Raw genomic sequence first — 26,323 nt, 5'->3', positions numbered from 1 at the left:
TTCTGGCAAGTAATACACACTCCGTGAGCACCAGTGTCTTCCTAGGTCAAATGGATCCTCATTGGGCCGCCTCAGGCCTCCATGATGGCTTTGCTATAGCGGTAGGTGCAGGTGTGGATCTAGGGCACCAAAGTGAATGTGATAGCCACAGAGTCTTGATCAGCTTTTTCAGTCCGGATGCTCTCTTCAAGATGCAGTGCCTTATGGTGGGCTTGTTCATATATCACATACAGATCGAGCTTGCGGCTGAACTGCTGTATCTGTTTCCACAGCAGGGGTTACCATATGGGTAGTCTCCTAATGGTCCAGTTCCAGGTGGTCCAATGGCCTGGCCGTACAGCAAGACCATTAGCAATGGCCTGTGAAGCTGGGTAAAAGGGACTATTTATAAAGGTGTGAGCAGGATATAGAGAACCCACGAAGATAGTGCAGTACCCCTGGGCTGGTAAGTGGGGGGATGCTACCACCCCTGAGCCCAAAGGGAACCTGGAAGAAGAAGGTCTTGCACAGAGAGCCTCACTGAGAGGAAGAGTGATCCTCCGCGAAGGGACCCAGCCAGCCCTAAACCAGCCTGAGGCAACCCCACAGAAGGGAGCTGGGAGAATAAGTACCTCCTCCTTCCCTCTGACCTCTGCCAGGGATCCCCATTGGCCAAACCCAACTGGAAGCCACAGGACAAAGGAACCTGATGATACAGTCCATGCAGGTTGGCCCCCTGGCAGAAAAGGCAGAAGAAGGAAGGAGAGTGGACCTGGAGGGGCAAATGGAAGGTATCTAACAGACAGGGAGGGTTGTGATTTTAAATATGGAGGTCATGGGAGTCCTCACTGAGAAGGAATCGTTTGCGCAAAGACCTGAGGGCATGTCCTAACTCAGCTAATCCTCACAACAGTCGAGGAAGTTGGTAGTGTTGAAATGGGTAGTCCCCATTTTACAGTGGAGGAAACTGAGATGCAGCAAGAATAAACAACTTTCAGTTGTCCAAGATCACACAGCTGGGAGTTAACAGAGTTGAGATTTAAACCCAGGCGATTAGGCTCCAGAGATCCTGCTCTTAAACAAAATAGGTTATGGAAGAGTCAGCATAAAATGAGAGGGCAGAGAAAATGTCAGGACACATAAGCCTGCAATCAACAATCATAGATGTTACTTATTGAGCACTGACTGTATACCAGCCGCTGTGTTGGGTGCCCTGGGGGATATACAGATGAACGTGATGCTGTGCTTTGCCCTTAAAGGGCTTATAATCTAGTTGGAGGGTGGGGAGGAAATACAGAAATGTGTACAAATCACATCCCAGCAGCTTGGGATACATGCTACCATAGAAGTACAGATAAAATGCTAGGAGATGGGCCGGCCCCGTGGCTTAGCAGTTAAGTGCGCGCGCTCCGCTACTGGCGTCCCTGGTTCGGATCCCGGGTGCGCACCGACACACCGCTTCTCTGGCCATGCTGAGGCCGCGTCCCACATACAGCAACTAGAAGGATGTGCAGCTATGACATACAACTATCTACTGGGGCTTTGGGGGAAAAAAAAAAGGAGGAGGATTGGCAATAGATGTTAGCTCAGAGCCAGTCTTCCTCAGCAGAAAGAGGAGGATTAGCATGGATGTTAGCTCAGGGCTGATCTTCCCCACAACAAAACAAAACAAAACAAAAATGCTAGGAGAGCCCTAAGGAAAGAGATTCATTATGGCTGGGTTGAGGAAAGCTCTCCGGCGATGGTAGCTTTGGAAGAGTCACCTTGGTCCCACAGTGAGGTAGTGATCTCCTTCCCAACGCTCCTGGTGGAGAAAAGTCTCAGCTTGGTACTAGCGTATCTTTCAAACTCAAACACTTCCTAATCTCCCTTTTTAACCCAAAATTCAGGCTCAGATCCTTCAGTGGGCAACCAAGCTCTAATGGAACTTAATAAAATTGTTGTGTTTTCATTGTCTTTTTTTTTTTGACCGTTATGTTCTATTTCAGGCAAATGATACTTTTTTTTTTTCCTTGAGGGAGATCAGTCCTGAGCTAACATCCGATGCCAATCCTCCTCTTTTTGCTGAGGAAGATTGGCCCTGGGCTAACACCTGTGCTCATCTGCCTCTACTTTATATGGGACGCCACCACAGCATGGCTTGACAAGCGGTGCGTCGGTCTACACCCGGGATCCAAACCTACGAACCCCAGGCTGCCGGAGCAGAGAGCGTGCACTTAACCACTACGCTACCAGGCTGGCCTGGCAAATGATTCTTTTTTTAATCTACAGATAAATTATTTATTTTATTATTATTTTCCTCTACAGATAAATTTATTTAAGGAAAAAATAGTCAATTTAAAGGGACAATATTGAGTTAAACATTCAGGTGGTTCATGGCTATGGCCAATATTACAAAGGTGGCAGACTAGTGACTGATGTTTAGGATACTCTGGCATAGGGTATGAAGCATGTGAGGGGGAAAAAAGGGGGAAGAAGGCTGGAAAGGGGGTCAGATCATGGAAGGCCTGAACACCACAGTAAGGAGTGTGGCTTTTATTCTGTCAACCATGGCAAGGCGTTAACTCAAGAACAGGCGATGAACGTGCCCAGAGCCGAGCTCGGCTGGGCTCTCTCTGGCCTCTGAGTGCAGGGTGAGGGGGAGACTGGAGGCCGGGACAGCACTGGGGAGGCCGTTGTAAGACTCAAGGTGAACAGGTATAGGGCCCTGGACCACGGTCAAGGTGGTCCAACTGAAAGAAAGGAAGGGCTAGATTCTAGAGCCCCCGTCAGGTGTGTCCTAGGGTGCTATCTGGCTGACCTGGGAAGGACAGATTTCTTTTCCAGAGGTGACCAACCTTTCAGCCTCCAGTCCTCCAATCCTCCTCTCCAGCGTCGTTTACTCAGAAAATTCAATAGTCTCTGACTGGGTTTTACTGAGTAAAGGTAACATCAGAAGAGGCCGGCCCACCCCAGTCTCTCCGACCTCGTTAGGGGGAATTGGAAGTGCAATCAGAGAAGATGGAGAAAATCGACTCATGCTTCCTGATTCTGTGTCTCCCCGTGGGAAAAGTCCGCCGTCGGCCTGACCTCTTGTGGCGATCCATTTTATTCCATACGATGAACATCTGATTTTCTAAGACCTTCAGCTTCATTTCACTGAACATAAGCCGTTCAAGGATCTTGTCCTGGAGGGCAAAGCACGTGTGCAGTCTCTCCACTTCTTTTGTGCTCATGACGTTACCGTAGGGTTTGGCTTCCGGGGTCTTTGATTTCTCTGCCTTTTCCTAAACTCCTCACCACCACGAAAAGAGGAAAAGTTGGTTAATAACGATAATCCCTTGCCATGCCAGGTGATTTATAAACATCACCTTAATTGATTCTCACAATCAGCCTGTGAGGAGAGCATCTTTGCCGCATTGTGTGGATGAGAGAATTGGGGCCCTGTGAGGGAAGGTCCCTTTCTCAGCGTCACCCAGCCTGTGAGAGAGCCCCCAAACTCCCAGGACCCACAGTTGCCTTTGGTTCGTAGGAATAAATGAAATAGCCCGCTAATCTGCTCTCACAGAAGACATAAAACCCTCAACCCAAACGTGTCTGTCTGTAGGGCTTGTGCTTTTCCCAGTGTGCCTCTCTGAGGGTTTCGTCACGCCTCATGAAATCTCCAACTTCCAAGCCTCGGTGGTCTCATGACATGCTCTAATCTCTATAATCCTCATCTGCCCCCAACACATTTAATAATAACAAACTTAATTTTTTTCTTTTTGGATTCAGCGACAAACTCCTGGTCTTTAAAATCATTTAAAAAATAAATATTTCAGACATCCAAAAAATGGTAAATATTACAACAAAGACCCAAGTTCTCACACCAGCTTAAGAAATATCACAAATGTAATTGAAGTCCCCTCTGGATCCCTGTCTTAGAATGTTCCCCTCCCTCCCTGAACCTCACTCATCTCAACTGCAATCCTGAATTTCGTATTTATTTTCTCTATGCATTTCTCTATACCAGTAGTTCTCAATGGGAGGCAATTTTGCTCTTCCCGGGGGACATTTGGCAATGTCTGGAGACATTTTGGTTGTCACAAAAGGGGTGAGGGGTGCTATTGGCATCGTGTGGGCAGCGGCCAGGGATGCTGCTCAACATCCTACAATGCACAGGGTAGTCCTCACAACAAAGAATTATGTGGCCCAAAATATCAATTGTGTGGAGGTTGAGAAATCCTGCCTTAATATACTTTCACTGTACATATGCATCCAGAAACAAGGCAGGATATTGTTTTGTATGTTTTTTAACTTTATATAAAAGACGTCATACTCTAGGTACATGTCTGCTATCTTCATTATTCTATTTGAGATGTATCTATGTTATACATGTATGTTTAGTTCATCCATTTTAATTTTTTCCAGTTTAAAGTGGTTGTTACTGTTGCCAAAGCATGTTAACGTCAAACATGAAGTAGGAGAGTCTGGGATGGTCCCTATTTACACCGAGGCAGCTGAAGCCTTGTGAAGGAAGTGCTGCGTCCTCCAACACCCAGGAGGGGGCTGCAGGACAGGGCTTAGACCAGAGTCATGGATCCCTGAGTCTTGCTCCATTATCCTGACGTCTACTCTGTCTCCCCACCCCCCAATCTAGCTGGAAATATCCCACCACCCTCAGCTGAAGCTAAGGCCCCTGTTGCTCACCTGCTGGGGCTCTGAGGGGGTAAGCTTGAGTTCATACTTGACCAGCCAGTTGCTAAGCAACAGCAGAAGGAATAGGAACCCAAAAAAAGCTGCCTTATAGCTGATCAGCCAAGCCACCAATGCTCCTGTGGTGCCTGAGGAAGCAAGTATTCCGTGCAGAGTTCTAAAAAGAGACATTAGTTCCCCCAGCATTTTGGCTTGGAGGCACCCGGGCCCCAAGACCCTGCCTCAGTGCCCCTTCTAGGACAGTTGCCCTCCATGACAAGAGTCGTGGCTGCCGCCGCCTCTGAGTTATAACCAACTCCCCTCCCCCAGCTGCCGCATAACAATATTAACTACTCCTATGTGTTAGGCAGCCACTATGTGCTGGACTTTGACAGACAGTTTGTAAGCATCGCCTCACGTTGTCCTCACAACAGCCAGGTGATGTAGGCCTTAGTGATACTTCATTCATTCAACAGTACTTCTGGGCCTAGCCACTGGGAGTAAAATGGCCAGCACCACAAAGCCCCTACTCTCATAGTGAGGGAGACTGCAAAGAAAAATTATCCAAAATTTGAAAATAAGGCCAAAAGATTCTCGTTCACAGTCATACTAGAAGGTTATCTAACTGGCCCACCTGTTGGTCACCTGATGCTTTAGGGGAAGGTAGCTTTGATTTACTATTTAATATGATTAGGGTTTTGACTCTGTAAAGTCAGATGCTAACTTTTAAAAAAATGGATAAGTTGCTCTAGAAATTCCGCTTCTGGGTATATAGCCAAAAGAATTGAAAGCAGGGTCTTCAAGAGATATTTGTACCCCCATTTTCATAGCAGCAATATTCACAATAGCCAGAAGATGGAAGCAACCCCAAAATCCATCAACTGATGAATGGATAAACAAAATGTTGTATATACATACAATGGGAATTATTTAGCCTTAAAAAAGGAAGGAAATTCTGACACCTGCTACAACATGGATGAACTTTGAGGAGATTATGCTAAGTGAAATAAGCCAGTTACAAAAAGACAAAAGCTGTTTAATTCCATTTAAATGAGATATCTAGGGCCAGCCCTGTGGCTTAGCGGTTAAGTGTGCGCGCTCTGCTACTGGCGGCCCGGGTTTGGATCCTGGGCGCGCACCGACGCACCGCTTCTCCGGCCATGCTGAGGCCGCGTCCCACATACAGCAACTAGAAGGATGTGCAGCTATGACATACAACTATCTACTGGGGCTTTGGGGGAAAAATAAATAAATAAAATTATTAAAAAAATAAATAAATAAATAAATGAGATATCTAGAGTGGTCAAATTTATGGAGACAGAAAGTAGAATGGTGGTTGCCAGGGGTTGGGGGCAGAAGGGAATGAGTTGTTGTTTAATGGGTACAGAGTTTTATAAGATGAAAAGAGTTCTGGAGATTGTACAATCATGTGAACGTACTTAACACTAGTGAACTGCACATTTAAAAATGGTTAAGATGATAAATTTTATGTTATGTGTATTTTACCTCAATTTTAAAAATTGAGATGAATTAGTTATTTGTGGGGGAAAAATGGATAAGTTGCAAATGATTTTTTTTTTTTGGCAAATAGATGCAAATGAGTTCTGTTGGATAGAAAAGATAAGCCTCCAAAAAGTTTACAGTTTTATGGCCTTATAGGACATTAACCATTTTTTTCTTATTTACCTTTGCAATCTTATTCCAGCATTCTGTTTTCCACTGACCAGTGACTATATATCAGTTTCTCATATTTTCTTTCGAACCAGCTTTATCATCCTGCTGGCTCTCTCAATAATGAGTTAAATAAATCTTTGATATATGCTCACTATTTTGTATGGGAGTTTTCTTTATGTTCAAATGTCAATTTTAATGGCTATGATATTCGAATATATTCAATTAGTCACCACTTGTTGGGCCTTTAGGTTAGTTCTCTTTTATTGTTATTATATATAGCCCGAGATAAACACTATTGAAGTTAAATCTTCGTACACATACATATTTCCCTAGGATATCTTCCTAATGGGGAATTGCTGGGTCAAAGGATACATATATTCTAAAAATCTAATTTTATTTATTTATTTTTTTGGCGAGGGAGATTGGCCATGTGCTAACATTCGTTGCCAATCTTCCTCTTTTTGCTAAGGAAGATTGTCCCTGAGCTAACATCTGTGCCCATCTTCCTCTGTTTTGTATGTGGGATGCCGCCACAGCATGGCTTGATCTGCAGTGTGTGGGTCCATGCCTGGGATCTGAACCTTCAAACCCTGGGCCGCCACAGCAGAGTACGTGAACTTAACCACTACACCATCAGGCCAGCCCCTCTAAAAATCTAATTTTAAATTTTATCAGGGGCCAGCCCAGCGGTGCTAGGAGGTTAAGTGCACGTGCTCCGCTTCGGCAGCCCAGGGTTCTGGGGTTCAGATCCCTGGCGTGTGCTGATGCATTGCTGGTCAAGCCATGCTGTGGCAGTGTCCCATATAAAGTAGAGGAAGTAGAGAAAGATGGGCACGGATGTTAGCTCTGGGCCAATCTTCCTCAGCAAAAAAAGAGGAGGATTGGCATCAGATGTTAGCTCAGGGTTGATCTTCCTCACGCACACACAAAAAAGAAAATAATAAATTTTGTCAAATTATTAAATGTGCAAACCAGTTAGATAGAAGTACAGTGTTTAAAACAAACAAGCTTCCATCTCCTGTGTCACACTTCCCCACCCTCACATTCTACGACTCAGACAACCAATTCCAACTCTTCTAGCTGTTTCTTCTGATATTTATCTTCGTATGTCTAAATAGTATGTTTACACTGTTATTTCTGGATTTCTCAATTTTGACATTATATATTATCTTTTTATGATGGAAGATGAGGATTCAGCTGCCAGGTAGAACCTCCCCCATTCCCACTTCGTCCCCCCTCCCATAAACCCCTCTCCTCCCTGTCCTCCACAAACTTTCTCTTTTCTCCATTCTTTCAATAAAATTCTATCACTTTGGTTAAAATAATATTCATTGCTTATGTTAGCATGGCCATGTAGTCACAGCCAAGTCCTAAGTTGTACTATGATAACACTTTCTTGCACAGCTTCTGGTTTTCCTGGGCTTACCTGCCTCTTTTTTTCTGTTTGCTTAGCTTTAAAAAAAATAATTCAACTTCATTGAAGTACAATTGACCTAAAATAAAATATACCTATTTTACGTGTATAGTTCAATAATTTTTTACTCATGTATATACCACCCCAATCAAGATATGAAACATTTCCATCACTCCCAGCAGGTTCTCTCCTGCTCTTTTGCAGTCAGCCCCGACCCTCCTCCCAGGCAACCACTGATTGGATTCTATCACTAGAAATTAGTTTTTCCAGTTCTTGAACTTCATGTAAATGGAGTTATTTTTTGAAAATTATACTTTGAAGAGACAGACATGTTAAAAATTACAGTTCTGTGTCATAAGCAGAAATAAGCTTGAAGAACACAGCCCTGTTCCAGCGTTGGGTCAGTGAAGCAGTCCTGGAAGAATTAAAAGAATTTCATTACCACCATCAGAAGCATTGAAAAGAATTAACCCGGTATAGAAAGAGATGTTCTGTATGTGTGTGTGTGGGGGGGGGGGGTGCGGCATAGGGAGTGGGAGGAGGTGCGAGTGAGGCAGCCCGACCCGGGAGGGGGTCCAGAGAGAAGGAAGAGCATAAACAAAACCCTGGAGGCAAGAGCAATCCTGTTTGGATTCATATCTGGATTTCCTAACTTCTGTCCATTTGATCACCACCAAACTCATTTGCTCTTGCGGGGGAAGAGGGAGAATCCCCCTCTGCCCTTTCCCTTAAGGTTCTTATGGGAATAAGAACATATTTAACAAGACATGCTAGCAGGAGAAAATAAAACCAAGTTTAATAACATGTATACATGAGACAAACCAGGGATACTGCGTTTCTCAACACAATAGCAGAAATTCTTGTCTTAAATACCATGTTCAGCCAATGACAAAGGAGGATGTTGGGGGTGGGGGGAGTCAGTTACAGGAGATTACCACTAAAGCACAGTAAACAAGAGTAAGGTTATTATGCAGATTTAAGGCCTCACTTTCCACATTGGTAAGTTTCTAGAAATGAGGTCATCCCCCTTCTTTCCAATGCAGAGAGGGAGATACCTTTACAAATGGAGATTTCCCTTATAAATGTAAATGTTTGGTAACTCCTCGCAGGGCCCTCCAGAGAAGGTGGCCAGAGAGACAGAACTTCCAATAAGATGGGCTTGTTGGTGCCTTTCCTATTGTAACATCTATTTTACATTATATTACAGCCATCAGATAGAAGAGCTGTTCCAGGAAGGAGTCACTATGTCAAATTCTTTAGGCAGGTAGTAGGGGAGGTCAAATGTCGGTCAGAGAAAAAAATCAAGGTAAAGGGATATATTTCAGGGTGGCCAAATCTTGATCTCCCACACTCTCCAAGATTTCCCAAGTCCAAGCAGGACGATGGCGAATAAATAAGATGATCTACCGGTTACGTTTCAGTGTTTTCCCCTCACGACACTGTAAGCTCTTTGAAAGCAAGAACTTCATAATTAAACCCTTGTCACGTAGTCAGCATTAATAAGTATTGGTCGAATTGACGGATGAGTAGGTGAATGAATGAATGAGTGAGTGAATGAATGAATTTACGAACGCATGCCAGTCCGTGGAGGAAACGGTCGCCCTCGGAGGTGCGGTCTGGCCCAGAAGCCCTAGGGCCTGGACGGTGCTGGGGCCGACCCTGACGGCCAAGGAGACGCTCTAGGAAAGCAGCGCGCTCTTTGCTACGGCGCCGCTCTAGCCGCGAGGACGCCGCTCTATGGCGGCGGGGGAGGGCGGGGCCGTGGGCGTCTCGGGCCTTTTTGTCTGGGCGCTGCGGGAGCGCGCTCGGCGCGTGCGTGCGCGGCGGCGGTTGGCGGCGCGCGGACTGTGTGAAGTGAGGCGAGGCGGCTGCGGCCCCACGGACCGACGGACCGAGCGGCCCCTGCGGCCGTCGGCGGCCAGGCGGCCGGAGATGTTGTCTGGGAAGAAGGCGGCGGCAGCGGCGGCGGCGGCGGCGGCGGCGGCGGCAGCGGCGGCCGCCGCCGGGTCGGAGGCTGGCGCCGGGGCAGCGGGCGGCGCGGAGAACGGCTCAGAGGTGGCCGCGCCGCCCGCGGGCCTGTCGGGCCCTGCCGAGGCCGGACCGGGGGCGGCGGGGGAGCGTACCCCGCGCAAGAAGGAGCCTCCGCGGGCCTCGCCCCCCGGAGGCCTGGCCGAGCCGCCGGGGTCCGCCGGGCCTCAAGCCGGGCCTACCGTGGTCCCTGGATCTGCGACCCCCATGGAGACGGGGATCGCGGAGACTCCGGAGGGGCGACGGACCAGCCGGCGCAAGCGGGCGAAGGTGAGCCCGACCCCCGCCCTCAAACCGCAGATCCCGGGGCCTGGCTTCCCCGAGGTCGTCCAGCCCCCGGCACCCCCTGGTGCCCCGGTCTTGGGCCTTGAGCCCCACGCCCACCCAGACCTCCCCAGCGAGTCGGATCTCCACCCACCTCCCCACTGGCGGGATGGGTGGGGTGAGAGAGCGTGGTCTCTGCCCGCGGTGACTGCCCTCTTTGTGCTGGGACCCGCCGTCCTGGGAGGGGGGGTGGATGGGAGGGGTATTTTATTGGTTACCCCACGTACAGCTTTTCGTTTTCTTGCCTGGGAAAAAATGGCTCCCTGACGTGGAGTTATGGTTGGCGTTGTTGGAGACAGCCCTTGTTTGTCCGCAGCTGTCTGGAAGCCGCTCCGCAGTATTACAGAGTTTCAGCGGGGAGGACATCGGGGCTGTAGGGTGATGCTAAAATCATTGCTTTAGCCGGGGAGACGGAAAAGGAAAGAACAATTTATTTTGAGCCCTTGCTGTTTACCAGGAGTTTTCCTCTTCTTCCTTTTCTCTTCAGCGGTCTTTTGGCGTAGATTTTTACAGATGAGGAAGCTGATTAAGAGGGCTGGTATCAGTTAGTCAAGGTGCAACTATAGGGGGAGAAAAGGATTTATCACAGAGCAGTATATACAGACGATAGGTGCCTCACATCTCTGGGTGCCAGATGCTGTGTTCAGAGTGTCACCAACATTTTATTTTTGCTCAACACCGACAGGCAGGTATTGTCAGCACCATTTTAAGAATGAGTAAACTGAGGGACACAGGTGAAGCAGCTTGCCCAGAGTCACACAGCTAAGTAAGTGGTGGGACTGGAATGTAAGCCCTACACTTATGTTGTGATAGGTGTCATCAGCCTCTGAAACAAAGGACCACATGGGACACCAGCAGTGCGCAGGGCACTGGGGCAGTACGAGGGCACAGACTTGAGACTTGGGCCTTTTCTGGAGATTTCATGGTCCAGTTGCAAAAACTGGAAATATATGTGCATATAATTTTTAAGTAAGTATTGTAAATTGGGCTGTTTATATAATTTATGCATATAGTAAGTTTTTTCTCTGTATATAATTTCTAAGTGGGGCTGCCAAGTCAGTGTGAGGAGCTTCTTGAAATGAAGCTTGACTTGAAATTACGCAGACTGAGAGCCTTGAGATTCAACTGCCCACTTGAGAGATTTCTTTCCAAGAATAAATATCCCATGCTAAGTAAAAAGAGGAAAGGCTTTTTGGGACTTTTACCAAAGCATGGGTTAGAACAGAGATTGATGATTCCCGATTCTCAGAAATGAAATAGAGGGACTAGTAGGGTCTTTATTTTACTGTTTCAGTGGAAAGTGTGGCCTATGATCATGTGATATTTTGTAGAAACAGGTTTATGGAGATAATTCACATACCATAAAATTTATCATTTTTGAGTGTACAATTCAGTGGTTTTTAGCATATTCACCAAGTTGTGCACCAAGCATCACAGTCAATTTTAGGACATCTTCATCACCCCCAAAAGACACCTGTACCATTGGCAGTCACTCCTATGTCCCCTTACCCCCCAACCCCTGGCAACCACTAATCTACTTTCTGCCTCTATGGATTTGCCTATTCTGGACATTTTATATAAATGGGATCATATACTATGTGGCCTTTTGTGTCTGGCTTTAGCGTGTTTTCAACGTTCATCCATGTTGTAGTACTTCCATTCAGTACTTGCTAACTCTATGGCCGAATAATATCCCATTGTGTGGATATAGCACATTTTGTTTATCCATTCATCATTTGATGGACATTTGAGTTGGTTCCACTTTTTGGCTATTATGAATAATGCTGCTGTGAACATTTGTGTACAGATTTTTGTATGAACATACGTTTTTATTTCTTTTGGATATATACCTAGGAGTGGAATTGCTGGATCATATGGTATCTCTGTGTTTTTGAGGAACTGCCAGTTTTCCACAGCAGCCACACCATTTTACATTTGCACTAGCAATGTGTGAGGGTTCCAGTTTCTCCATATCCTTGTCGATACTTGATACAGTCTCTGTTTTTATTATAGCCATCCTAGTGGATGTGAAGTGGTATCTCATTGTGGTTTTGATATGTATTACCCTAACGACTAATGATATTGAGCATCTTTTCTTGTGCTCGTTGGCCATATCTTCTTTGCTGAAATGTCGATTCAAATCCTTGGCTCATTTTTAAATTGGGTTATTTGTCTTTTTATTGTTGAGTAGTTAGAGTTCTTTATATATGCTGATTACAGAAGTTTTAAATTTCGATGTCCAGTTTATCTATTTTTTTCTTTTGTCCATTTTGCTTTTGGTATTATATCTAAGAAACCATTGCCTAATCCAGTGTCATGAAGATTTATTCCTATGTTTTTTCTAAAAGTTTTATAGATTTAGGTCTGTGATCATTTTGGAGTTAATTTTTGTATGCGGTATGAGGTAGGGGTTCAGCCTCATTCTTTTGCATTTGCATATCCACCTGTCCCAGCACAATTTGTTGAAGACTGTTCTATTCTCTTCCTCCTTTGAACGGTTGGGACTCTCTTGATTGACCATAAATGTAAAGGTTTATTTCTGAGTTCTATCCCAGTGATAATATATTTCTGTTCTTATGCCAGTACCACATTGTCCTGATTACTGTAGCTTTCCAGTAAGTTTTGAAATCGTGAAGTATGAGCTCTCCAACTTTGTTCTTCTTTTTCAAGATTGTTTTGTCTATTTGGTGTCTCTTGTATTTCTATATGGATTTTAGGATCAGTTTATCAGTTTCTGCAAAGAAGGCAGCTGAGAGTCTGATTGGGATTGTGTTGAATCTGTAGATCAATTTGGGACATGCTATAAGATTTCTGTCTTTGTAATTCTCCTGTGTTTATTTTAATTCCTCTTATCCATTGGATTAGCTTTGAAACTCTCAAAAGAGAAATGGGTTAGGTGTTTCTTTGGGGGAGCAACTAGAAAGTAAGGAACTAGAGAAACTGACCTATTCATAGCCAGTCATAAGAGCCAGAGGAAACAAATCTCAAGGGATAGAATATGCATTAAAGGAGTGAAAAGCAAGCTGAGTCCAGTGTAGACAGGCCTTGCTTCAAGAACTTCTGAGGTGTATGCAATGGATATATCTATATTTTATGGCCTGGGAGCTTATTCAGTTTTGGGGACCCCCTTTTTAAAAATTTCATATATGTGTGTGTGTGTACACACACACTTACGTAATCAAAATTAAGTTCAGAGTATTGGAAGAAGTCTATGCAGTTGGGGGTCCCTGTAGCTTAAGCTTTGTTAGTTTCAGAATAAATTCTCCTCTGAGTGTGTATGCTAACATTATGGCAAAATATTTAAGGTTTGAAATTGATAAATTGGGTTGGGACTTCAGTAACACCACACAGCTTCAGGAATTGTGGCTTTGAGCTGGGCCTTGGAAAAGGGCAGAATTTAGAAAAGTATTCTGGAAAAGGATGGACTTTTGGAGTTATTGTTCTTCCTGTGATTCATTTTCCTCAGGAAAATAAACCCTGCCTTGTAAGGTTATTAGGTTTAGATATTAAGTAAACCAAATGCTTACTGCAGTGTCTGGCATGTAGTAAGTAGGTGGCCAGTCATTAAGTACTACCAATGGAGAAAAGGAAGTGAAAAATGCTTGGAATGTAATACAGAGTGGTTTGAAAAGCAACAAGGAGTCCAGAGTGGACAACTGAACATTGGGAACAATGGGCAAATGAATTTAATTGGAAATGAGGTTTTTCTAGGAGCAAGATAATTAGAGGGATCAGTAGTGTTCTGGTTGTAGAGTTGTATCTGGGTTGTAGAGAGCCAAACACCTAGATCTGTGCTGTCCAGTATGGTAGCCACCAGCCACATATGGCTTTTGAGCACTTACCATGTGGCTGGTACAACTGAGGAGACTGAATTTTTAAATTTAATTTAAACTTAAATAGCCACATGGTAAGTGCTCAGATTGCCACATGTCGTTCGTGCTACCTTATTGGAAGCACATGCAGAACATTTCCATTATCACAGAAAATTCTGTAAGACAGCACTGTACTAGACTGTGAAGTGCAGACCATAAGTGCTATGAGAATTCAGAGAAAGGAAAGACATATTTGTAAATTTGGAATAGTTAGGGAGTAATTTGCAGAGGAGGTGGGCCTTGAATTTTAGGGATTGGATTAACAGAAAAAGGTGGGAGTAGCTTTTAGGGAGTTTAGGGATGGGTAGAACAACAGCATTGAGGATTTTTTGACAAGTGTGTTTGAAAATGATTAGAGGTAAATTTGACTAGTTAAAGCCGGAGAGTATGTATGCCAGTTTGAAAAATTTACGTTCATCTGTTAAAGTATCTGAAAACATCATGTATTTGGAAAATTAATCTGGCGTTTGTGCCCTAGGTGAAATAAAAGGAAGAAAGATTAAAACAAAAAAAAGTATTGGAGCTTTAAAGTGATTGAGAAGTGAATGAATCATTGTAGCAAGGGTGTGGAAGAGAAGGGAGAGACTAGAGATGTAAATTTGAGAGTCATCTGTGTAAAGGTAAGAATAATTACCCTACTGACTCATATCTGCCTGTTGGGACATCTTTATGTCCTTGATTGTAAGTAGTTGTAGAACCTCAGAAGTCTTGGAGGATTTTACTTAGCGATGAGAGATTCCCAGTCCTTTGTGTTCAATGTATCTATTCCTTCTCTCAGGGGAATAGTTTTTACTTTTTAGAGTTTGTGTGATACTTTCAGATGTTTTTTAAACTTTTTATTAAGTGGAGAAACTTTTTTACAAAACAAATTTTATGCAAAATACAATACTACTTGCCTGTTTAATTATATTAAGAAGTTTAAATTTATAACATTTATTTTAGTTGTCAGTCTTTGAGAAAATGAGGCTATTCTGATAGAGCCAAATTTGAGAATGGAGGTTAAGCATAATAGTTGCAGTCTTGTTTCAGCCTCAGAATCCAATTTTATTTCTATATTGTTGATGAAGTATTGTGAAGATCCAGTATGACATACTGTGACTATCCGGTACTCTTTGATAAGCAGTGCAAATGGTTGGGGTATTTTTGTTTTTGAGCTTACCTTGCCATCTCAGGACACTCTCTCAATTGAACAGAGATGGCAGCAGAAATTTCATTCTTAGGTCTACCCAAAATCAAGTTACCTAAGCAGTAATAGTTCATGTGTTGGTGGTCTGTAAAGGATTATGGTTTGATTTAACACATATGAGTATGTTTTCATTCTTTTAAAAAATACATTTAAAAATTAATAGATGAAATCCCAAAGAATCCTGGAGTTCTGTGAAACACAGTTTTGTTTCTGTTGTTGTTTTTAAATACTACCTGTACATATTCTTGTTCTTACCTGTAGGTATTTTTCTAATCTCTTTTTTTTCCTGAAAACTAAAAACACTCTAGACCAGCCTTTTCCAAGTGTATTCCTTGTTAGTAGTTATTACTTCATCAAAACATTGGATTAAACCATGTTAAAAAGATTGTCGTTGCTGCAAAACTTCCTCAGTACCTTTAATGTGCATTATGACTTCTAGAGGGGGCCTACAAAGAATGCAGTGTTTCCCAAATTTGATCTTGGATTCCTTTTTCCTTCAAAGGGCATAGTGTCTTATGGAACATCCTTTGGGAAAAGCTGAACTGCTGCAGTGGAAAGGATCTTATGGAATGTGTTTGTCTCAGAATTTGCACATTGCCCAGTTCCATAGTAGACACTTGTTAAGTGATTATTGATTGAATGGATAGGATTGATGAGCAGGGGGTTCAAGTACTGAATCTTTGGGATAGGAAAGGGTCAGGCACTGTTGGGGGGTAAAAGAGAAAGGCGACTGCATACTATAAACATATATTACATTTTCTGACCCCTCTCCCTCTTTGAAACATTTTTCCCTCTTTGCCGCGTTTTTTACCCAGGGTCCTGAGGTCTGTTCTTACAGTTTATCTCAGTCAAGTACAATAAAGGTTAGTGTCTACATTTCTGGAAGTTTTGTTGTAAAGTCTCTCTATGAGACGGTCACCTGATCAGGATCTTTTGTTTGCAACTAGTAATTCAGCTTATTAAGGGCAGGGAGACTCTTATTCATAATCGTTTTCTCCGTTGTGCCATATACTCAGTGTTCATTATTTGATAGAGGAAAGTATTTATTCACATGTTGAATGTGATTCTTAGAGCATGTGTCAGAACTATTCCATTTATCCTTAATTTTTGTTTCCATTTTCTAACCCAGTCCCTATTTTCAATTAAACTCTTACCTCCCCTGGCCACCCACTCCCCTGCCCCTCAAATCTGTGGTCACATCATTAAAAAAAAAGAAAAATATGAAAGCAACCAGCGATCTGGAGCTATTTCAAAGATATTTCTAAAGTTAAAGTAGATTACATTCACTGTAATCCACAAGACTATTCATTTCAGAAATCTAATAAGTTAGGTATGTTATATGTGGAAACTGTTGTCTTTGCTCTCTCTTCGCGTCTAATAAGTTATTTTTATTTCATTCATTTTATCTTTTCATTGAATCTGAAATAATTAGTGAGCTGTTGTTTCTGTGGCTTCCTGGAATCTTTATTAGGGTGGGAGTCACAGTGACAATTTGACAGTGTTTCAAGGTTGATGACTATTTGTAATACCATATTACACCTTTGGCAAACAGGTCCATAATAATCTTCCATATCCTAAGTTGCCTTAGCCCCAATAAAGCATTCACTAAGACTGCTTCCTCTTTCTGCTTATTGCCTGGTTCTCTCGTTTTATAACCTGTGTGAATTAATAGTAAGTCTTGTAGCCTCCATTTCCACATCACTTACTCCTTAATTTGTTGTAATGAGGATTCTTTGCCCTCATCATTAAACTCTCTTAGGTCACCGGTTATTTTGTAAGCAAATGTACCTTTTCATAGTTTCAATGTGACTTTTGCCATTTGCAACTTTTATTCCTTGTCCCCACCCTCCTCCCATTTGGTTTCTGAAATTCTTTTGCTTTTTTCCCGTGGTATAGTAATTAGAAGTACAGGCTTGGCATTAAACTGACTTGTTATTCTGGTATCTGTCTTCTGTATTTTTTGCCTAACTGAGGATTATTTTAGTCTTTTATTGAAACTGCCAGTATGTGAACATGATATATACATACATATACATATATATACATAAAAAACATATGTATACACTTTTTTTTTTTAATTTTAGAAGTTGTAGAGAGCCTCAGTCGTTGATCTAAATGTCAGTACTATGATGTGAAAATTACAGATTGGGCTAAATCTGAACTGACACAAGATTGTTTCATGAGAGATTTTGTTTTTAATTATTATTATGAGCTAGCTTGTGCCTTGTTATTTGCTTGTTTCCCTTAAAATTTGAAGTTAAAAAGCAATTCACATTCACTGATGGTTCCAAATTGAGTCCTTGATTTTAGATGTTCACTGTATTTAGTTTTCCTGGTATAATCTCCATATAGGTAGAGTACAGAGAGATGGATGAAAGCTTGGCCAACCTCTCAGAAGATGAGTATTACTCAGAAGAAGAGAGAAATGCTAAAGCAGAGAAGGAAAAGAAGCTTCCCCCACCACCCCCTCAAGCCCCACCTGAGGAAGAAAATGAAAGTGAGCCTGAAGAACCATCTGGTGAGTTGTAGTAACCAACCACAGTTTTCTTTTATCTAAGAAATAAGAATAAATGGATTTATTCCTATTCTGCAGTGTTATTTATGTCTTTCTCTTTGGTTTATACTCTCATATTGGCCATGTGTGTCTTAGTGTGTGTATGTATGCATATATATACACACACACAGATATACATAAATATATGCGTAGTGGCACTGATAGTCTTTTTGTGTGTCTCTGTACATATATAGGAGGAGAGTAAAGAATGGAGGTGAAAGGATAGTGGCAGTATAAGTCAGTTGGAAAGTTGGAGAAAATAAACAATTAGAGAAAACATATAGAAAGCCAAATCCAAAGAACCAAACCTCTCAGTGATAACTTTGATTCAGAATTTAGAGAGAGAATGGTTCAGAAATTACTCTGGCTAAATTTTGCATTTACCACGTGGTTAGATACTTTCTGATAAAACCTTTGCAGTGTGGATCAGTTTTGAGAAGGGTCTTTTCCTGGTGAACAAATATATTCTGAGCTCAAAAAGAACAGGCCCAAGTGCCTGTTATTGTTTAGTTATTGAGCCCTCTAATCAAAGAAATGGTATAAGAAAAGGCTATCAAGAGATTGTAAGCTCACACAGTCTTCCTTATGACCTGGAAGGATTATTGGAGTCTGTAGTATTGGTTTCAGAGCTTCAAACATCTTTAAAGAATTGTCACTAACATCCCCTCAGCCTGAGTCCTACTGAGGATACCTGACCAGTCAGGGATACCCTTCTGTTTTGGAGAGACCAAACAAATGTGGAATCTTAATTTTTCATATCTTCTGCCCTTAATGGCATTTTATTAACTCTTCTTGACTTTGAATTTTTACTAAGTTTTTCTCCTTAAAATACTTGATATTTCCAGTTGCTTCAGGCCTATTCCCCTTAGCAGTTCTTTTAGTCCTGCACCTTTTAAAAACAAAATACTTGTTTCGGACCCCATTTGCTGTATCTTGCATGACTTTCATAGGTACCCAGATGAAGACATACTTCACTTGAGAAGTTTTATCTCTTGTTTTAACCTTTTTTTTTAGGTTTTTCTCCTCTATGATATTATATAAATCACCAGAAGTTATTTTATTTAAAAAAAGAATTAGTACTGATGTATCACTTGAGAGGATTTCAAGTCAGGTGTTGATTTAAACTTAGATTTAGAACTTAGAAAACAGATCTGGCTGAAACTCTCAAAAGTAAAAATTTGTAATTTACAGTAATTGTAATAAAGTATAATGAAAGACTACAGTTTGAGAGCCTTTGAAAAAAGATTAGATTCTGGATTCAATTAATCTCAAGAAGCAGGGCTTTTGTAAGAATGGTGTTCCTAAAACTTGTTTCTTAAAATGACTTCTTGGACAGCTCCTTATTGGGAGTGGTATATTACCTTTGGGATTGATGTCCTTGAGGCAAATGTAGCCTTCTCTGTACTTCAGCAACATCTCTCTGTGTTGATTATTTTTCCTCTTCTTTCTAGTCTTTTACATTTTGCTCTCTTCCTTTCTGTCCTTACCTCCAACTCTTCCCTTGACTCTTCTGTGTTCTTTGATTCTTGCCTTTCTTTTCTTCTACCTTTGGTGTAGACTTGCTAATGAGATACTTGGGAATAATCCCTTTGATAGCTGTCATAGCTCGAGAGGTTGCTCATCTCTTAGTTCACAGGCTCCAAGTATTATTCAGTAGAGGATCTCATATCTCAGATGCTGCCTCTCCCTCTTTTTTGTGTGGTTGTCAGTGTCTCCAGTAAATAACTGATTTACCATGGATAGGTACCACGTTGATACACACTTTCTTTATCCTCTGGAAATTTTAAACCAAGTCTTAGTATTGGTGTTTTCTTTTTCGTGAAAGAGGCTTTTAATTTTATTTTTCCATAAATTTCAGGCACTGTTACCACAAAAAGTAAATATCTTAGCAAAGGGATTTAGGATTTGGGGAATGTCTCTATGCTATTATGTTCTAGTTAATTTTAATCCAGTGGTTTAATTTAAATGTTATCTTAGTATTTTGGGGGAAAGTTAAAGTTTTGTTTCTTTTTTTTTTTAAAGATTTTATTTATTTTATTTTTTCCCCCCAAAGCCCCAGTGGATAGTTGTATGTCGTAGCTGCACATCCTTCTAGTTGCTGTATGTGGGACTCGGCCTCAGGATGAACGGAGAAGTGGTGCCTCGATGCGCACCCGGGATCCGAACCCGGGCCACCAGCATCGCAGTGCGCGCACTTAACCACCAAGCCACAGGGCCGGCCCTAAAGTTTTGTTTCTTAAGTTTAGGATATCGTCAGTGCTCAGAGTTGTGTTGATAACAGCCAAAACTTGCCGATATATTATTTGTGATTATGAAAATAAAGTTATTTTTCTTTTAAAACACAATAAAAAAAAAATTCCAGGGTGAATTAGGGAAGTACTTCCTCCAGAAAAGTAGTGGCAACTTATTGGCCTATATAATTTAGAAATAGGTTGGGCCCTGACAGTGAATTATAAAATATTGTCAGTTGAGTTCAAGTATTTAGAAACTGTCCAGAGTTTCCAAATCTCTTGTCTTATCAGAACCAGTTCTTTCACTTGAGTTTTCATTTAAAAATTGAATGGAAGCATTGCCATGTGGGCATCTTAAAATCTTGAGAGAAGATGTAGTTCTGGTTCTTTACCAAATCTGTTCTTCATCTCAGTCATTTCAGAAAATAACAAGAGATTAACTTACTCTCTTAAAATATATAAATAAGGTTTGAATACATTTTGTTCTTACCAACTTTTAAATTTGTTTAGAAAGTTTTACTTTGCTTTCCACAGTGTTAATCTTAAGAAGAATAAAATATTTTGTTAATTATGAAAGCCAAGGTATTCTGAAGTCAGTGGCTCAAACGATTTGACTGGAGAAGATTCCTCTGAGAGGAGGCCAGAAAGAAAGGTTGGAGCCTTGGTTACCAGGCTGAGGAATTTGAACTCGATGTACTTTAAATGCTGGAGGATCTGGTCAGGGGTAGCACTGAGGATTTTTGAGTGAGGGACATACCAAAATACATGTTTTGGAAAAATCAGTCTGATGTACTCTGTAAGGGTGAACTAAAGGAGTAAAAAGGCTAGGATTGGAGAGATGATAGGCTATTTTGGTAATCAAGTTTAGTGGATTTTGGTCAATGGAAAAATGTTCTCAAAATCAAAGTTGAATTTTTATGGAAACAAGAGTTTTGAGGGTTTTTTTTTTTTTTTTTTTCTGTCTGTTATTGAGAAGAAGTTCTCTGTTCTGGCTTAAACATTGATTTTAGGTTTGTCAATTTTTGATGATAACTTAATGTGACATGTAGTCTTGTGGTAGTCACAGGGGTAACTAATGTATTTTTCATACTAAGTGTTGCTGCTTTTATTTAAAATCTACCTAATTTGTTTTCTTAAACATTTCCATCTATTTTTATGTTTACTATACACTTCTGAATATATTTATTTTAACAAATGATGGTTTTATTGATGAAAATGTTTTTTAGGTCATGGCAACTGAAGCTGAACAGGTTGTCTTTGGAATTGAATGTTTGGTTATTAGTAATGTCACGTAATGGTGGGAAGCGCCTATAAAATAGAGTAAAATCTTGATTGGACTTTACTGGTTTAAAATAATTGCTCCTCTGTTAAAGTAGCCTTCTATTGGGGGAAAAGGCTTTTTTCCTTTCTTGGCTCAGATGTTACCCTGTGTACCTTAGATTATTCCTCAGAGAGGTTTTACTGTATTAACTGATTTGTTAAGCACTTTGCTTTTTTATTTTTATTCAAAAACATGATTTTTTTTTCCTCCACTGCCTTTTAGCAGTTGAAATTTTCCAGAAAAATCTCACTATTAGTTCCTGGTTTTAAATTTTGTGTTGAATAACTGTTTCAGAACTCTAGTTTGGGAAGATGTATTTAATTTTGTGTTAGAAGTAGCTTAGTTTGTATAGCCTAAGACTTATGTAAACTTATTCTAAAATAAAATGAAATTTGAAAGGGGCTGTTAAGATGCCTTTCTCAAGACTTCTTCAAGTTAATGGATTTCTCAATAGAGACATGTTTAAGTAGTATCAGAAGAATGTTTAAATAAATAAATGTGTGTGTGTGTGTGTGTGTGTGTGTGTGTATATATATATGCGTATGTGTCTGTATGTGTACCATTTTTTCTAGGCTCAGCGATGTGCTAATATTCCGTAATGAAGCTCAGAGGCTTTCATTAAACCATTGGTTAACTCTTCAAATCGATTTTATTAGATATAGTTATTAGATATGGCTAGCTGATCAGTGGCAGCTGTGTATTATAATCTATTTTATTGAATGACTGCGGGAAGAATCACTTTATCTCCTTGTTTACACTCTTATAAGGAAAAGTACTTGCTATCTTCTCTATTGGGCATGGTAATTTTGGATGTGTGTGTGGTGCATGTTTGAAAGAAATATAGGCTGTTAAACAAATTACAAAAATTATTGATGTGAGAAATTGGTATGACAAAAAATTTTGTGTGGTTTTAATAATTGGGGACCCTGTTCATGTAATAGTCATGCTGGAGGTTGAAAGTATTGAAAAAAAAATCACATAAAAGGAGATGCAACCTGAATTAATAAAAATACTAAATTATAGAGAATACACAAAATGTATGTGTATGGATAGAAAAATTTAGCTTAAAATTCAGTGAAATTTGATCACAGATACTGTTATGATGAAAATATCCATATGACAAAAGATTGCTGACCAAAAATTTAATGAATTGCTTATTTGCTATAGCAAAAAATCTAAAAGACAGAATCTTTTGGACTGTGCTTTAGAACTTGGTGTATTAGAATTTGACCAGAGAAGAGTTGGAGATGGATTTCCTTACTTTTTTGAAGAAGAAGAAGAAGATTGGCCCTGAGCTAAGATCTGTTGCCAATCTTCCTCCTTTTTTCTCCCCAGAGCCCCAGTAGATAGTTGTATGTTGTGGTTGTACACCCTTCTAGTTGCTGTATGTGGGACGCCGCCTCAGCATGGCTTGTTGAGTGGTGCGTAGGTCCCGGCACAGGATCCGAACCGGCAAACCCCGGACCAATGAAGCGGAGCCCGCGAACTTAACGGCTACGCCCACGGGCCGGCCCTTGATTTCCTTACTTTAAAAGAAAAAATCAGTGGTCCTAATATCTGTATAGTGGTCCTTATGTTTTCATAGTACTTTGTTTATAAGGTGTCTTGATCCCCCCTGTGAGGCAGTCATACTGATTGCTGTCAGTAAAAGTGTTGGGTTTGGCAGCATGGATAGTTAGTGTCAGAGTTCAGGTGAATAATTTTGTTTTTTATCGTGCTGTAACTGTTCTCAAGTGGCTTATCCCAGGCTTCTCTCTGATTTCTCTCTCCATGACAAGTGCAGTCAGAGCAGGTGTAGCTTTCAGGTTTGGTGAGGATTGACTCAGATTATAGAATTCTTTTACACAGGAAAGATCACAGAATTTTGTTATACCCCTGTACTCAGCAGGAAGACCCTCTTTTGTAGATTTATTAGAAGTTGCTGGGAAATTCATTCCTGACAGAGTTGTTTATCTTGCCATTTTGGCCTGCTAGTGTCAAATAAGTGTCTGAAACCACCTGAGTTCTCCTTATGTGAAGTATGATGCCTAAATTTAGAAATAGACCTAGGATTAATTTTCTCGCCGTTTTTGTTTTTGTTTTTTTTTTTTGTATAGCATCATTTCAGTGTTCTGATTTGTTTTTTTTTTTTTGTTTTTTTTTTAAGATTTTATTTATTTATTTTTTCCCCCCAAAGCCCCAGTAGATAGTTGTGTGTCATAGCTGCACATCCTTCTAGTTGCTGTATGTGGGACGCGGCCTCAGCATGGCTGGAGAAGCAGCGCGCCGGTGGGAGCCCGGGATCCGAACTCGGGTTGCCAGCAGTGGAGCGCACTCACTTAACCACCAAGCCACGGGGCCGGCCTCAGTGTTCTGATTTGGAACTGTGCTCCAGAATAACTTACTGGAGGGCTGGGGAAAACATGTCACAGGCTGAAAAGGTAATCTAGATCAATTCAACAAAATTTTTATATTTTGAGAGAGAACTAAAAATGGACCAAGATATATATTACTATTCGGCACATGGTCCCCACTCTCAGATAATTTATAGCCTAGTATGAGACACAAATGTATACATAAATGTGTAATAGAAGGCAAAATACTCTTTTGTGTGTGTGTGTGTGTGTGTGTGTGTGTGAGAGAGGAAGATCAGCCCTGAGCTAACATCCATGCTAATCCTCCTCTTTTTGCTGAGAAAGACCGATCCTGAGCTAACATCTATTGCCAATCCTCCTCCACCCCACCCCGACAAAGCCCCAGTAGATAGTTGTACATCATAGTTGCGTATCCTTCTAGTTGCTGTATGTGGGACGCCGCCTCAGCGTGGCCAGAGAAGCGGTGCCTCGGTGCGCGCCCGGGATGCCGCCAGTAGTGGAATGCGCGCACTTAACCGCTAAGCCTCGGGGCCGGCCCAAAATACTCTTAAATATTACATTTTGTTATAAAAATTTGGAGACTTAAGAGGCAGGGAGGCAGGGAGGGAAGTAAGTCTTCCCAAATCCATCTTGGCTTACTGGAAGAGTAGAAAAAAGGTAGGAGATTGGTAGTATGGAGGGGGAAATTCTTTTAAAATAAAAGACATTTCTACACAAAATAAGATTCCCCCAAATGTGGCAGTTCCTCATTGACTTTATTCTGTACACATTAATTGTAAAACTCCAGTGCTTGGTTCCAGGCACAGTGCTGGATTCTGAGGGTTCAAAGCTAAAGACTAGGTCCTCCTGCAAAGAATTCACAGTCCAGTTTAGGATTACAGATATTAATAATTGGCTACAGTGAAGAAACAATACCAAAATAGTGTATTCAAAGTAGGGTGAGAACTCAGAAGTTGTTTTTAAATGTTTCTCCCCAAATTGGATTTTGGAAGTTTTGCATTAAACATGAAGGAATGAAGTTGGGCTTTTATGAAGCAGTTTGAGATCCTTGATTAACTGCTCACTGCTTTTGGCTGATAAGAACCATTGACCAGATGCTACCAGTTTGTTTGGTCTTTGGGAGAGTGAACTGCTTTTCTTAATGAATGATTTCATTTTGTTGATTATTTTATTTTTTTATTAAGGCAAAATAGTAATTTGTGTAGCCGAACAACTTTATTTTTATAATTTCCTTGAGTTCCCTTTGCTACCATCCTTTATTTGGTCTGATCATGGTATAATAGAAGAAACAGGATACTTTGTCTATGAGGATTTTCTCCTCTGCAAAATGGGGCTTGATATGAAGATTAAATGAGAAAATATGAACTCCACCTTTGTATACAAACATCTTGTATTTATTAAACACAGAGCTGCACTAGGAATAAGATGGATTGATTTTTTTTTTTTCAGGAAGAAATCAGGTTAGGTTGTGGGCTAGGTTGACATACATAATCTGTCGCTTTTGGAAACTGGAAAATGTTTGTGGTAGCCCATTTTCAATGAGGTATCACTTACAAAATAGATCATTCTTTAAGCTTTTATATGTTAAACCGTAGGAGGAATGGCAAATCTTGGTACTTGCTAGTATAGATTTTCTCTCCTCAGAGAATAACATAATTGAAATCCATTATCAACTTATTGAGATAAAAGTTAACATTTTGCCATATTTACTGATCACGGAAATTTTAAACTTTTAAAGATAGAGGTGTGTTTTTGCTTTGTTGTGTTTTGCGTCTTCTGATATTTGAAGATAGAAGAGCACATATGATTAATTAATGCCTAAGAAATTATATCTTCTTCATAGCAGGGTAGACTCAAATCATATTTAAGAGGGAAGGAGTCTCTAATCATAGTCTAGGAAGATGTAGACAGAGTTCTGAGAAACTGTTACTTGAGCAGGAAAAGGAAAGGGATTCTCTTGTGGGGAGGTTTATTCAAGGTTATCAGTTGTGAAACGTTATAATGGTTCTTTTAATAGCAGGTCCAGAATAAAGTTCAGTATTGGCCTTTTAAAAAACAGGTGAATAACTAGAAAAGTAAACTTTGTTGTTAACTACTCAGACACACCTTAAGCTTGGTACTTGAGCGACATAACATAGCATCTGAATTGTAGACTTTGTTTGGAACATTTTAAAAAGTGAACTACAAACCAAGACTTTGTAACAAAATAAGTAAGGAAAATCCCTACTATGGAACGTGGGGGAGATAGCGTGTGAAAAAGTCAGTTCTTCCCATTGGCTTCTAAAAGCTTTGCTTTCCTCTCTAACTTTTAGGACTTCTACTTTCTGTTTTATAGGATCCCTTCTACTGAGCTTCTCATTTCTGCCTCAGCGTTGAGTCTTCAGGTGCAGATCGGCAATGCTTCTGCTCCTCCAGTGGTACAGCAGGAAAATTCCAGGCAGGCTCATGCCGCAAGCAGCACCATTTTCCTGCTTTCTAGATCTTAAGAAGGCTATCTATTTTAGTTTAGTATTTTAAACAACAGTGTAACCCTAGGATTGCTGCTGCAGTTGGAACCCACAGATTTCATTTTGGATAATTTTGTTGGAGAGTATTGATCAGTGTCAGCTGTGTTAAAATGCCTTTACTTTAACCTGTTTCACAGGAACCCCTGAGGCTTTTCCTTCAGGCTGGTTTAGTCAACCTCTGTGAGCGCAATTCACTTTACTTTGCATTTCTTCAAACTGCCATAGA

At 41.1% G+C, this 26,323-nt stretch overlaps 2 protein-coding genes across 3 annotated transcripts in view; one reads left to right on the top strand and one right to left on the bottom strand.

Moving 5' to 3' along the window:
* Positions 1 to 2,867: 2,867 nt before the first annotated feature.
* Positions 2,868 to 4,839, bottom strand: TEX46 (testis expressed 46). Its single transcript, XM_014784222.2, has 2 exons — positions 4,648 to 4,839; positions 2,868 to 3,245 (listed from the first exon to the last, which is right to left on the bottom strand). Exons 1-2 carry the CDS (start codon positions 4,837 to 4,839, stop codon positions 2,949 to 2,951), a joined length of 489 nt encoding a protein of 162 aa, XP_014639708.1. The 3' UTR covers positions 2,868 to 2,948.
* A 4,735-nt stretch (positions 4,840 to 9,574) lies between these two features.
* The window catches only part of KDM1A (lysine demethylase 1A), a 57,674-nt gene continuing 40,925 nt past the window's right edge, over positions 9,575 to 26,323 (top strand). For both annotated transcript variants that reach the window (XM_087446592.1, XM_004425701.3), the window contains exons 1-2: positions 9,575 to 10,018; positions 17,483 to 17,648. In XM_087446592.1, coding sequence (XP_087302718.1) covers positions 9,653 to 10,018; positions 17,483 to 17,648 — 532 coding nt within the window. In that variant the 5' untranslated portion in view covers positions 9,575 to 9,652. The remainder of the gene's footprint in view (positions 10,019 to 17,482; positions 17,649 to 26,323) is intronic.

Source organism: Ceratotherium simum, chromosome 22 (genome assembly GCF_057802395.1).
Source record: "Ceratotherium simum simum isolate JZ-2026a chromosome 22, ASM5780239v1, whole genome shotgun sequence".
Taxonomy (NCBI): domain Eukaryota; kingdom Metazoa; phylum Chordata; class Mammalia; order Perissodactyla; family Rhinocerotidae; genus Ceratotherium; species Ceratotherium simum.
Note: the sequence above shows the minus strand (reverse complement) of the source record. Positions and strands in the feature narration are given on the sequence as shown.